The 12,858-nt window shown below is 41.1% G+C and overlaps 1 protein-coding gene across 1 annotated transcript; it reads left to right on the top strand.

Moving 5' to 3' along the window:
* Positions 1-636: 636 nt before the first annotated feature.
* FGFBP3 (fibroblast growth factor binding protein 3) lies at positions 637-2,561 on the top strand. The gene is made up of 2 exons (XM_032793100.1): positions 637-718; positions 1,684-2,561. Exon 2 carries the CDS (start codon positions 1,789-1,791, stop codon positions 2,545-2,547), a length of 759 nt encoding a protein of 252 aa, XP_032648991.1. The 5' UTR covers positions 637-718; positions 1,684-1,788; the 3' UTR covers positions 2,548-2,561.
* Positions 2,562-12,858: the final 10,297 nt, after the last annotated feature.

The raw sequence follows: 12,858 nt of genomic DNA, 5'->3' as shown, positions 1-12,858 counted from the left end.
GCTTAAATACTCAGGGGCAGGCACTTTCAGTCAAATTAAATAAATGAGTGTTTATAAAAGATATGAGTTTAATTAAAATGGGCAAGATTCACCCTGATGTCGATAGAGCGCAATAATCGTTGTACCAGAATAACTCCCTATGTGGACACTCCTATTCTGGAATAGAAGTGCCTTCTTCAGATTTAGCTTAATCCACTTTCAAAGTCCACTTTCAGTCACCAAATTCTGATTCTAAATTAGGAGTGTCCACATGAGGAAACTATTCCAGAGTAATTATTCTGAAATAGCTGTATCAGTAAATTTCCAGGTGTAAACAAGCCCTAAGAATAATTTCTTTAACATTATTTTGAAGTTTCCTCAAAGCAAATAAAACAAGAGTCAATAACCCACTACCATACCAAACAAGTGAACAGCATTTGATTAAATAAACACACTCCCTTATAAACCATGCAGCATATAGGTTTATCATTGAGTGGAATACTGTAAACATTATGTCAAAGTAGTTCTGTTTTAAGGACTCCCTCTCTCTCTCTCTCTCTTTGGGTGGGTGAATGTGTGTGTTTGCATACACCAGGCTGGGGAGGGGCATAGCATGGGATAGCCACTCCTGTGCTATTGATAATATATTCATGCTCCATATACCCTTCTAACAGAGACTAATCCTACATGCAGACTCACACACTTTTCTAATAGACTACTTCACCTCACACAGTGCACGGTAAGTTTAATCAAAGAAGGAAAACAGGATCTGATTTTGTGAGGAATAGTTTTGTTTTGAGGTGAGTTTGTTAGTGAATTCTGGCCACACATTATCTTTGATGCTAGAATTAGAAAGAGATTTGTTCTCCAATCGTTGCCAGTGGCCTTGTATCCATATTTACAAACATCTTTCTGTTTGTTAAGACTTTAACACTTAACTAATTTAGAGAATTTATTTTGCACTGGGAAATACAGCAAAGAGAAGTTTAGAATGCAGTGAAGAGGTTGTTAACTTGCTTTAGCTATGTAAGGAAAAAGATCATAAAACTGGAAAACAATATTGTAGAGAAAAATCTTTGTCTATCATTGATGGTGTTCTAAGAACCAATCTGCATAGCATAATATGTCAAAGCAAAAACAAAGCAGAGTTTGGTTATTGCAAATGATGGCATTATCTATCTTCAGTATATAGATTTCAAGTTTGTGTAATAAAACCGCAAGTGAATACCTCAGGAACAGAAACTGTTTACAGTAAAACCACTCATCTGTGGAGAGTGCAGAGATGTGGTGCCGTCTGTGATTAACGCTGCCGATTTCTGAATGACCTTTTCCGACAAAGACTTAAGAGCAGCACATCCCTTGGTCTTATATTTGATCAGGATTTAGGGAGCACTAATGAATTAATGTTTGCAGGGAGATATGAAGTAAACAGCTATATTCATGCCAAGTATTAATGTCTATTATTACGGAAGGTGCTGTCTCAGCAACCTTTCAGATACGGTTAATAAAGGCGTTATAAATGCTTCATAAATAATAACAATGACCAAACAACTAGTTACGAATGACAGATCTAGTGGGGCATGCCCAATGCTGATGCGCGTGTGCTTGATGAGAGATGCATATTAATAGTAATTAGCCATGCCTGTGGCTGTGTCGCTATGCTGCATGCTCCCTGCTAAGTGTGCGCCCTGTCTGTCTCTCTAGGGCTCGGGGGATGCCGAGGGCCCCTCGCTCCTTCGCTGGGACTCTCCATCCCTGCTGCATTTGCATGACAAAAGGCAGCCGCAGCAGCTCCACTAACCTAATGAGATGAGGGTCTCCGGAGCCCTTCCACTGAGCCTCCTGCTCCTGGGCTGCCTGGGGGGCGCCGCAAGCGGGCAGGCCCGAGGGGCTGGTGAGAAAGCGGAGCGCCCCGCGCCCTGGGCGCAAGCCGGGCAGTTCTCTACCCGGGAGCAGCATGTGTGCAGCTGGCAGCTGGTCCGAGGGGAGGAGGCCACCGAGCTGCAGCTGAGTTGCCAGGCGCCTGGAGAGGGCGGCAGCGAGGGGCTCCGGTGCGCGTACCGCGGCCAGCCGGAGCGCTGCGCCGCCTACGGCGCCAAGAGCCGGCAGTACTGGAAGCAGATCCTGGGCAAGCTGCGCCGGAAGCGCCACCCCTGCCAGGATGGCAGCCCGCTCAAAGCCCGGCTCTGCAGCAGCAAGAAGGGGCCGCCCGAGGCGCAGCTGCGCTTAGCACCTCCCAGCCCCAGCCCTGCAGCCGCCGGGGGCCCCGCCAGAGGCAACGCCAAGGGCCAGGGCAGCGTCCAGGAAGCGCCTACACTGCCGCAGCCCGGGGCCCCCGGCGCCAAGGCGATGAGCAGCGGGGCACACGCTGGTGCCCCGGAGAAGCGGGGCAAGGCGGGCAAGAAGAAAGGGGGTCCCGGCTCCCCGGTGCCCCCGGAACGGCGGCCACCCACGGCTGGGGGGAACCCGGAGCCGCCCACGGAGCTGAGCGAGGACCTGGCCGAGACCTACTGTGCGGAGCAGTGGCACTCGCTCTGCAGCTTCTTCGTCAACTTCTGGAACGGCTGAGGGCACAGGGCGGCGGGGGGCGAGGAAGGGGGGAAACGGTGGTGTGGGGGGAAGGGTCGGGCCCAGGCGGGTGCGTGGGGCGGAGCTGGGGGTAGGAGCGTGCCGCCGTGGGACACCCGGGTGGGGGGAGGGGTATAACTTACTCATTGGTACTAACCCTGCAGCCGCTGCTAGGCTTGGGGCAGGGCGGGAGCTGTGGCCAGGGCTTTGCACGGGGGGTTATTGGCTAACATGACTGACCAGTCCTTCCTTCCACACTAAACAAGCACCGTGCCGCGTGTAGTGTGGGCTGCTGTTTCGGAGGTTTCTGCTCGGGGGGTGACATGCCACCTCATGGCCTGCGCTCCGGTAGTTAAACCCCTAGATTTTCTGTATTGTGACTCGCGTTTACTCGCTGGGAAAGGACTTTCCCTTGTTCACCAGGACCAAACATGTGCCAGTGAGTTGTATTGCAGATGATGATGGGTGCAACATTAATAAAGATGCAACTCTTTTACAGCAGTGTGTGTGATCTCTGACTTGCCCCAGCCTGCTTGTGGTTGTGATGCCACAACTGAGCCCCACAGGACCAACTGAGGAGTTGAGGAAGCAGTGCCTTACATTAACTGGCTGTTAACATGATTCCCTGAAGGTGGATAAGGGCCATGAGATATTGAAAGACTTTCCCAGGTGGCAGGATGCCTACACAGCACTGGGACAACAGTGAAATGATACCCCTTTGAGAATATTGTGCAAACTTTTCATTCTACTGAAGCTAGCCATTCATACAAGACTTAATTTCTTTTCTAATCTATTGTGAAAAGCTCCAGCAAAACAACAGTCAATATTTATGTGGCTTTAGAGGCTGTCACTATAAGCTATTGCTTTCTCTGTTCCTTGTGTCCTGCATTGTGGAGTGCTGAGAAACACTGAAAGGGACCTACTTTCTCTAGATGCCCTGGGAATATGCTCTCTTTTCCTCCACCCATGCAAATGAAACATTTTTCAATTAATATGCATTAAAATACACTCCTCTGAGTCACAATTTAGGTACTTTTTCCTTAGCTTATTATTTAACTCTCTTTGGCTGATATTCTTTCAAAGGTGACACCCCCTCCTCCCTTCACACTCACCTTTTCATAGCACTTCTGCAGCACCATTTGCATCAGTTTTCAGAAAATAAATTGAAACAGTTGTCTCCGTTGACCCAGTTCACACCTGTTTTTCCTCAGGAAAGTGTCAGTTATTACACTTCACTTACTTATGGCCTCACCTCACTTATATTTAGTCTCATATTCATGTGTGATTGTGTGGCTGCCATGGGGCCCAGTCATGGAAACCCTCAACCATGTACTGAGAAGAAGCTAGTTACCTTAATGGGACTGCAGGCAAGAAAAAAGAAAGAGAGAGGGGTTGTCAAATCAGGTCCATATACTGCTTATGCTGATTTTTGTAAATATAAATCTAGGGCCCAAGCCTGCAGCTGCTTATGCACATGAATGGTCCCACTGAATTGAACTCAGAGGGACTTGCATGTGTAAAGTTACTCATGTACATAAGTGTTTACAGATGTGGTGGTGTTAATTTTAACTGCCTCTCTTCTCATTTCAAAAGGTGTAGCAATTTTATTTTATTTTTTAATCAAAGATCTGTACTTATAATGGCAAAGTGTGATGTTCTGGCTTGAATAGGATAATCAAAAAGAAGAGCAATGTAAACAAAATTTTGATCTTATTATAGAAACCATCAAATGAAAACCAGAATTGCTACACACTGAATGGAGAAGTTCTATGAAAATCAACAGGAATTTCACATACAATTGCTGGAAGAATATGGCTCTTGGTTTTTAAAAGCTACAACATGCTGCTGAAAAAAAAATCCAACCTTTTTCATATAGTGTACTATGTAAATTAAGAGACAATAACCAGCTGGCTGAGGTTCTTATTTATATATTTTAACTGATGGATGTTTTCAGTGCAGATATAAAGACTGAAAAACAGCTGATGTCTTCCCCAAATAACTAGTTTCTACATTCCCTAAAGATGAAAATAATATTGGAAATGACCCACCTTAAAATAGACCCTGACAGTTTCAAAAATTGTATAATAAAATACTAAAAAATACACTAAACAAAAAGCTCTTGAAGGGTTTGCTCTTTTCTTGCCTAAACCTCTTTGTGATGTCAGTAGGAACAAGAATGTAGAGTGGGGTCCTATTTCAGGGTTAGGGGAAGATGTATAGGCCCAATCGTGTTTCGATTAAGTCAGTGGCAAGATTGTGATTGACTTCAAACAATTGCTGTTGTTTCTAACAGGTGAGAAAAGGATTCCTAAAAGTGAACTCAGTTTGGAGATTTGAGTCTCAGTTTTTAAATCAATAGGAGTTTTGTAGTTAACACAAAGGAACATTTAAATGGAGAGGAAAATGCTTTTCTCACATCAATAATGCATTATTCAGTCTTTAACAAACTACTTAAATAGTTCCAGTTGTAATTTTATTGGCTGGGCTTGATATTTTAGAGATAGACAACTCAGTCATTTAGGTTCTGGTTCTCCAATCACATTGATGTGGGCAAATTCACAAGCCTCACTGATGTCCTTGTGTCTCCATATGGAGGTCTACTCAGCATGAAGCAGTTTCAGGATCATAATCCTAAATCCTGCTTTGACTCGCTCTCTGCACTTATAAGCAGTTCAATACATGCCCAATGCCACAAGCTTCTTTGAGACTTCTTTATACACTTGATCATTTCTGGCACTCTTTCTGATTTGCTCACCTCCCACCAGAGATTTACCAGAATTCAGCTGTGTTCCTCTGGTCTGGTAGCAGCATGGTTGGCGTGGGACTCCTTGTGTACTATGGGCCGTATTTCCAGGTATGCAGTCTGCATGGAAAGGAGAAACACTAAGCAGCTGCATTTGAACTATATTTGGACCAACCGGGTTACTTCTGTTTCCTGGGAATCAAGTGGGAAGTTTTAGGGTCAAAGGACAAACACAGGGCCAGGTAATTTTGGGATTACATTGGTGGAATCTCCAGATATGAGTCTGGGTACTCAGGCTTGAGCTGCATCCACACTGCAAAATGACAGGGTTTGGATCCAAATCCCATTAAGACTCAGGCTCAGATGCCATCTCCCTGAGGTGGGTCCTAGGACTTAGGTCTGAGGGTTTGCTGAGCCAGGTCAGAAAGGAGTGTGCATAGATAACAGGGAAGTTTGGTCTCAAACCTGCGTCTGCAGCCAGGTTTACAAAGCAGTATAGACAAAAACATAGGGAAAGACACAGTGTCTTTATGGACAGTATAATGAAAGCCTCTGCTCATTGTGCAGCAGTGGTCATTAAGAATACAGAGTGAGATAGAAATTATTGAAAACATTATAATGCTTTTACATAAATGAATAATACTGTATGATCTTATCTGGAATACTGCATTCGATGTGGAGCATGTTATCTGAAAAGAGACATAGCACAAATAGAAAGGATTCCAAGATGGGATACAAGAATAGTTAGATGCATAGAGCGAGACAGTTATGAAGTCAAATTGTAAACATGGAATTGGTCAGTTTAGAGGAGAAACTATTAAGAGGCACATGACAGAATGATATAAAATAATAAATGGAACAGAGAAGGTAAAGTTATGAAAGGATAAAAAGGAGCACCTAATACAAGAATAAGGAGATGGCAGATGAAATTGAAAAGCAAACAGTTTAAAACTGATGAAAGGAAATACTTGAAATAAATAGCATGTGGAACTCATTGCCACAAAATACTTAAGGCCAAAAGTTTAGCAGGATTAAAAAAGAATTGGGCGTTATTTGGATAATGAGAACATTCAGTTACTGTATATGGGGTAATTTATTGTGTCTTGATATAAATCCTCATACTTTCAGGCCATAATCAATGACAAGTGGACAGGGCTCAGTAAACAACTTTCCTTAATGGGCAGGTTAATCCATAATTGCCCCCTGTGTAGTTTCTTGCACTTTCCTCCAAAGCATCTGATACTGGCTACTGTCAGTCAGCATAATGGACTATATGGACAATTGGTTTGATCTGGTATGGAGATTCTTATGTTGAAAGTAGTAAGGGAAAAAATCCTTGTGTGTTCTTGAAACAGTACTCCTGAGTGCAGCAATTAGACTATCCCACAATATAGAAGATAAATTAGAATACAACATTAAATATAGCTGAGCAACACAACTGTATTTGGCATGCAATGCTATAAGTTGTAAACATCTCTAATGTTTTCACTGGTGATCTAAACCAGAATTTGAACACTGATTTCCAGCTGCTAAGCCTAGTGAAATATAGTTGCTCTGAAGCCTCCATTAAAATCAGGATGGGGGGAGGGAAATATATGAAGGGAGTGTACTATATAGAATATTCATTCCTTAAGGAGTTTCCACAGGAGCTAACTGTGGATCCAGATAAAAGATGGTTCAACAGAATGGCTGAATCTCCACTGAATAGGTTTCAAAGATAAAAGATTTAGGCTCCTTAATATTCTGTTGAATACAGTCCTCAATTTGTGCACTTCCTTCCCAAGTCAGACCGCACAGAAATTAAAGAATTTACTAACTGAAAACATGTTCCAAAATGTGTAGACTACTTCTTTTTACAAGTGTACTTAAATAACATTTTCTAACAGGCCTATTTTTTCTCTGCCAAACAGACAGTTCAGTTTTTGCAGGCCAAAAAAAGGCAGAGGCAGCTTTAAAGAGGAGGTATTTTTGGTTCCAAGGAGTGATTTACATCTGCACACAATGAAATTTGAAAATTTTCCAGAAATGAAAGTGTGTAAATCACTCTAGATAAGGACATGAGGAGGGATTGCAAGATTTCCTTAACATTCCTTTTGTCACAGGACAAAAAAAAAGACTTGAAATAGAAACAGAAGAGATTCTAAAAGATTCAAATGCTTCTGAAAAGTAGAGGTTACTTACCTTGAATAGCAACAGTTCTTTGAGATGTGTCCCCCTGTGGCTGCTCCATGTCAGTGTGTGCACACCTGTACACTCCGGATCAGAGAGTTTTCATCAGCAGTGACTGTGGGTCTGCAACTGTGCCCTGGGCACCCTCAAGCTCTGCTACAAGGGCATATGGGGGGGGCGGACTCACCACCAACACTCCAGTTTCTTCTCAACTATGAAAGTCCAGTAAGAGACTCCAAGGCAGGGGGGAAGGAGGTTAGGTTGTGGATCACCTACAGGGAAACACATCTCAAAGAACTCCAGTTACCGTACAAGGTGAGTAACTGCTCCTTCTTTGAGTAGTGTTGCTAGGGTGCTCCCCAACAGGAGACTCCTTAGCAGTACCTCCATGATGGAGGAGGGTACTGATGAGGTGGATTCAGCTCTGGAAGAATTCACAAGAGCATAGTGCTGGAAGAACGAGTGTAACAAAGACCTGATGGCTGCTCTGCAGATATCTGGGATAGGTATGTTTCTCACCAGGGCAACAGAGGGAGCTTGACACCTGGTGGAGTAAGCAATAACTCTCAGAGAGGGAAAACCCCTGAGGCTTTGTAACAGGTTAAGATGCATCCGGCAGCCCATTTGGACCATCTTTGAGTGGGAATTGCCTGTCCTTTAATTCATTCTGCAATTGAGATAAAAAAAATCTGGGTGAAGCCCTAAAGGACCTAGTCCTGTCTAGGTAAAATGCAAGAGCTCTTCTTATATGCAGTGTATAAAGGCTCATTTCTTCTTTTGAAGAACCCTCTAACATACAAAAATGAACTGTAGAAATTAAATTATTTATTTAATTGTGGGTAGGCAGTGGGTTATTTTTGCTACACAGTTTAAGAAGCCACAGTTACAATCATTTTATCAGATACAGAATTTTATTACATTGTTGTGTGCATACAAATATTCTAAATAATTTACTAGCTACATTTATGAGTAATTTGCTGGACACTGGCACCCTGAATATTCTTGGGGGCTACAAAGTTTATTGCAGTGTCACATACAAAAGAAACTCACATTCCTAAGGTCACGATATGTTGTTAATAACTTGGCAAAATTTGTTTCACTGGACTCCCCATCTCCCATCCCTATTACATCTTCCTCCTTCAAAGTTTGAGAAACTTGCCCAAAGTTTCATATCTAACATTGTCTTTTGCTTAAACTAGGCTCACTTCATTCCAATACATTTCAAGACTTGTACCTGGATGGAAACAAAGAATTGAAAGGGCATCATGTTTTGATATCTTAATAGAGGACAGAAGATGGTGCTTTAAGAAATTAGAACTTCTATGTCAGTGCAAGATTCTATTGCTAGGGACAAGATTCTGTGGAAGTCAACTGGGGAAAAAAACTTGATATGGCTAAACTACAGAAGTTTCCCCAAGAAACTTCAGTGGCCATGAAATGTAAAACAATGTAAATGACTGCTGGAAGCTGTTGCTAGGCAACTAGTGCTCCACATAAATGGTGAAGAAGTTCCAGACCAGCCTGTAGTTTGACAGTTGGAAACAGAGTTGGTTGGTCACATGACAAAGTTTGGGCTGCAGACCCCAAATCTTTGATCAGTAGGTTCTTTTGTTTTGTGTACAAAGATCACAATGGGAATTATTCTTTCCTAGCTCCTGTGCTGGGTATTTAGGCATTTAAATTGCCTAACATCAGAAAAAGGGGGAAGGAAGTCTTGGGGAGGGATGCCTGGGCAAGATGCCACTCTTTATTTGCTGAACAATATAAAAATGTAGTTCTTATTAAGTGTCTCAGAAACTAAATGTTTACTGAATTGCCATGATGCTTCCTGTGTGTCTTCTTCATTCTGTTCACTGTCAAGTCTGCCTGGGAGATTTGTTTAAGGTTCCCAGAGGAGACCAAATTCTGACTTCATCCACCACATTGTTCATATTCACTGGCAATAAAATATTGTGGATCCATTCTTAGTGAAAAGAACCGGTGTAATGAAGTCTAATGAGCAATCCCTAGACTGCTTGGAAGCATTCTGCCTGAGAGGTCACCTAAGCGTTAAGCCTGAATACTGCCTTCAACCTACACTGAAGAATTTGAGTGAAAAACTCACATTAAAATAATGTCACTGACTCCTTAATTGTCAATTACAACTAACAGAATAGTAGAGCTATGCATTATTATGAAAGAGCGAAAGCCATAGATCAGCCAAATCTCCTCCATATGAAATTGCAGCAATTTCAATCAATACATCTTATACTGTATGTGCCCACTGTTATGTGTAGATTGCTTCAATACATTACAGGTCCTGCTCTATATGTGAACTACTCATGACTTTTATATAAAATAGAAAATACTGATATCTATAAAAACAAGCTCTTTCCAGGACCCTATTCTGCAACTCCCACTGAAACATTTCAGCTGTTCACTCTCTCTCATTTTGAAACTGAAATCTGTTCATGCAGAGGGTTAACTTGTACTTAACATCTGGAGTTGTGCTCAGTTTCTGACCTCCACCTTTAGGTCTCAGTTCCATCATTGTGAAATCCTTTTGTATAACCTTAAAGTTCTAGCAGTTGGGCTCCCATTCAGCAAAACGCTTAAGCATGTGGTTAAGTCCCATTGGCTTAAAGTTAAAATTAAATATGCATTTAAATACTTGGTTGAACTGGGACCTTAATTGGGATAGCAAAGTTCTTTAATTTTCACAGATTTCTGTGAGAAACTGGTTTGAGGAAAGGGAAATCAGATCCATATTTCTCATTAACAGATCTATGTTTAGCTTGTATTGGCTTGAATGAGTTTTTTCTCCTGCAATATGACTCCATTTATCCTGATGGAATCCTTAGTAATTTCCTCATCAGACCTAACCTAGCTCAGTGCATAAACTTCCTACCAGTACTTACCTAGGGAGAAGATTCTAAAGCAGGGGTAGGCAACCTATGGCACACGTGCCGAAGGCGGCACACGAGCTGATTTTCAGTGGCACTCACACTGCCCGGGCTCTGGTCACTGGCTTGGGGGGCTTTTCATTTTAATTTAACTTTAAATTAAGCTTCTTAAATATTTAAAAACCCTTATTTACTTTACATGCAACAATAGTTTAGTTATATATTATAGACTTATAGAAAGAGACCTTCTAAAAACGTTAGAATGTATTACCGGCACGTGAAACCTTAGAGTGAATAAATGAAGATTCAGCACAGCACTTCTGAAAGGTTGCCGACCCCTGTTCTACAGTAATATGGTTCAACTGGTGGTCAGTGTCTTCTTGTATGCACATCCAAGCTGAACATCATTCTACAGCTTGGAAAGTGTGTCTGCATGTGGGATACTGAGAGACTAAGGAAGGCTGTGGAGAACAGAGGTTAGTTGTCAGGATTTTGAAAACAGATATAAACTGTGGTTTTAGTTGTTTTCCAGCAGCACAGGAGGAGATGAGAGATTGTTTTGAATTTCAGTCTCATCATTACCTTTACAAATCCATTTGTACACTTACTCCTTGGGACAAGTGAGGAGCCAGAGTCTTGTCAAATGATCTCTATTCAGATAGATCCCTATTGACTATATCCCTATACAATACTACATATGTAAATTATTTCACATCTGATTAGTGGTAATTAATGTTTTCTGCATGGGTCCAAGATCCAACTGTTTTGAGTGGGTATCCTCAAAAAATTTAACTTTTTTTCATATATCTGCATTGTGGAACAGAGTGCCAGAATTAAGCCCTTAACAAACAGAACAATAAGGGGCACAGGACAGCAACAATTTAAATGAAAGCAAGTTGGATAACTGAACCTTAAGTCTTTAGTGACTTCTCATTGAATAACCCTAAAATAATATTGCCCTACCTTGCACCGTGAGCCTTTTACTGAAATTCACAGTAAAATCAAACAATACAACAGACATTTCAGCAGCAGACTTTCCAGTTTTCACTACCACCTTAAACAAGTTACTCTGCTAATAATTTGGATTTAAGGATTTCATGCTCAATCTATAAACATAATTACATTTGGGAAGCTTTTAAACAGAAGGTATTATAGAGTTTAGATTAATTCTCCCAGTGTTTCATTAAGGGAGGGGATCTATCAAGTACAATCATGTAGAAAATATTATACAGCTTTAGAAATAATTGAGGCTTGTAGGGTTTAACATGGTTTGGTATGTGCCTTGCTTTGTTAGATTTGTACAGTCTCTGTTACCCTCAGTGTAAGGAAAATATTTTGTTCCATTTATTTCAAGCATTCAGAAGGTTAATGATGCATGTGCCTTGGAAGGGGGAAAAGGGCGTGAGAGGGAAGGCTGCACCATCCTTAACTCAGCCCACATTCCAGCTTTCTGAATAGAAGAAATGGCCTGATCGCCATGGTGTGATTTTTACTCATCAAAATGCAGCCTTCCCACAGAACAGGTCCCTCCCTCCTTGTCCTGGAACACCACGGGTGCCTCGAAGTCACATTACATTCCACTTGACTCAAACACAGTCTTGAATGATTACAAAGAGAAACACTGAACATTCTCATGGTCTTAGAAAATTAAGACAATGCACAAATACAGCAAAAATAACTTCAGCTTCATAACAACAAGGACAAGGTTACACCCTGTAATCTGGAAGCATTCTTTATTAACCCTTATAATCTGAAACTGTATATAGTTTATGCTTGATATTAATGTGTACCTTATGAAGGGACTTTGCCTGATGCTGGCTTGCTGTACTTATCTTGCTATTAGAAAGACAGTATTGGCTTCACTTTAGCAGAAGTATATTTCAATTGGCTGTAGTGAAAAACATGTAACACTGCAAGGCTATTAAATTCATACAATGCACCTTTTTGAGGGGCATAATTCATGTACATAATATTTTTATTATATACAAACCATAATTAACATTTAAATGTTACTTTTAGAATTTTGTTAGATCACCGATACATGTTCTGTGATTAAATCTCAGATGAAATCGAGAACCTTGTAAAATAAAACTCTTCAGGATTAAACCTGATCTTAATTTCAGAGTTCTATTTCGGCTATATTTTCTATTTAACATTTCTCAAATCAGAAGACATTTAATGAAATAATTATGAACACAGAATTAAATAACTTTTTGTAATATATAAATATAAACACACAGATTATATTGAATTTATCAAAGGAAACAAGTAAAAGAATATTTGGGTCTATAAAAAAGATCCAAATCTCAAAGTGCAACGTTTTACTTAAGATTTATGCAGAATAGTTGATAACTCTTAAAGGGTTTGATCCTGCAAATCATACTCAAATAAATATTCCTTATTCATAGGACTATCACAGTGAACTCAATAGGTTTACTTACATGAGTAAGGATTGGGCCACCAAAGTGTCTGAAGAATATGTGGTCTGAATTAAAGAGATCACAGAATCATGCACAG

The sequence above is a fragment of the Chelonoidis abingdonii genome, chromosome 15 (genome assembly GCF_003597395.2).
Source record: "Chelonoidis abingdonii isolate Lonesome George chromosome 15, CheloAbing_2.0, whole genome shotgun sequence".
NCBI classification, from domain to species: Eukaryota; Metazoa; Chordata; order Testudines; family Testudinidae; genus Chelonoidis; species Chelonoidis abingdonii.
Note: the sequence above shows the minus strand (reverse complement) of the source record. Positions and strands in the feature narration are given on the sequence as shown.

Bases quoted from the DNA above. Each gene is read 5' to 3' on its own strand.
- FGFBP3 (XM_032793100.1), top strand. From the start codon at position 1,789: ATGAGGGTCTCCGGAGCCCTTCCACTGAGCCTCCTGCTCCTGGGCTGC.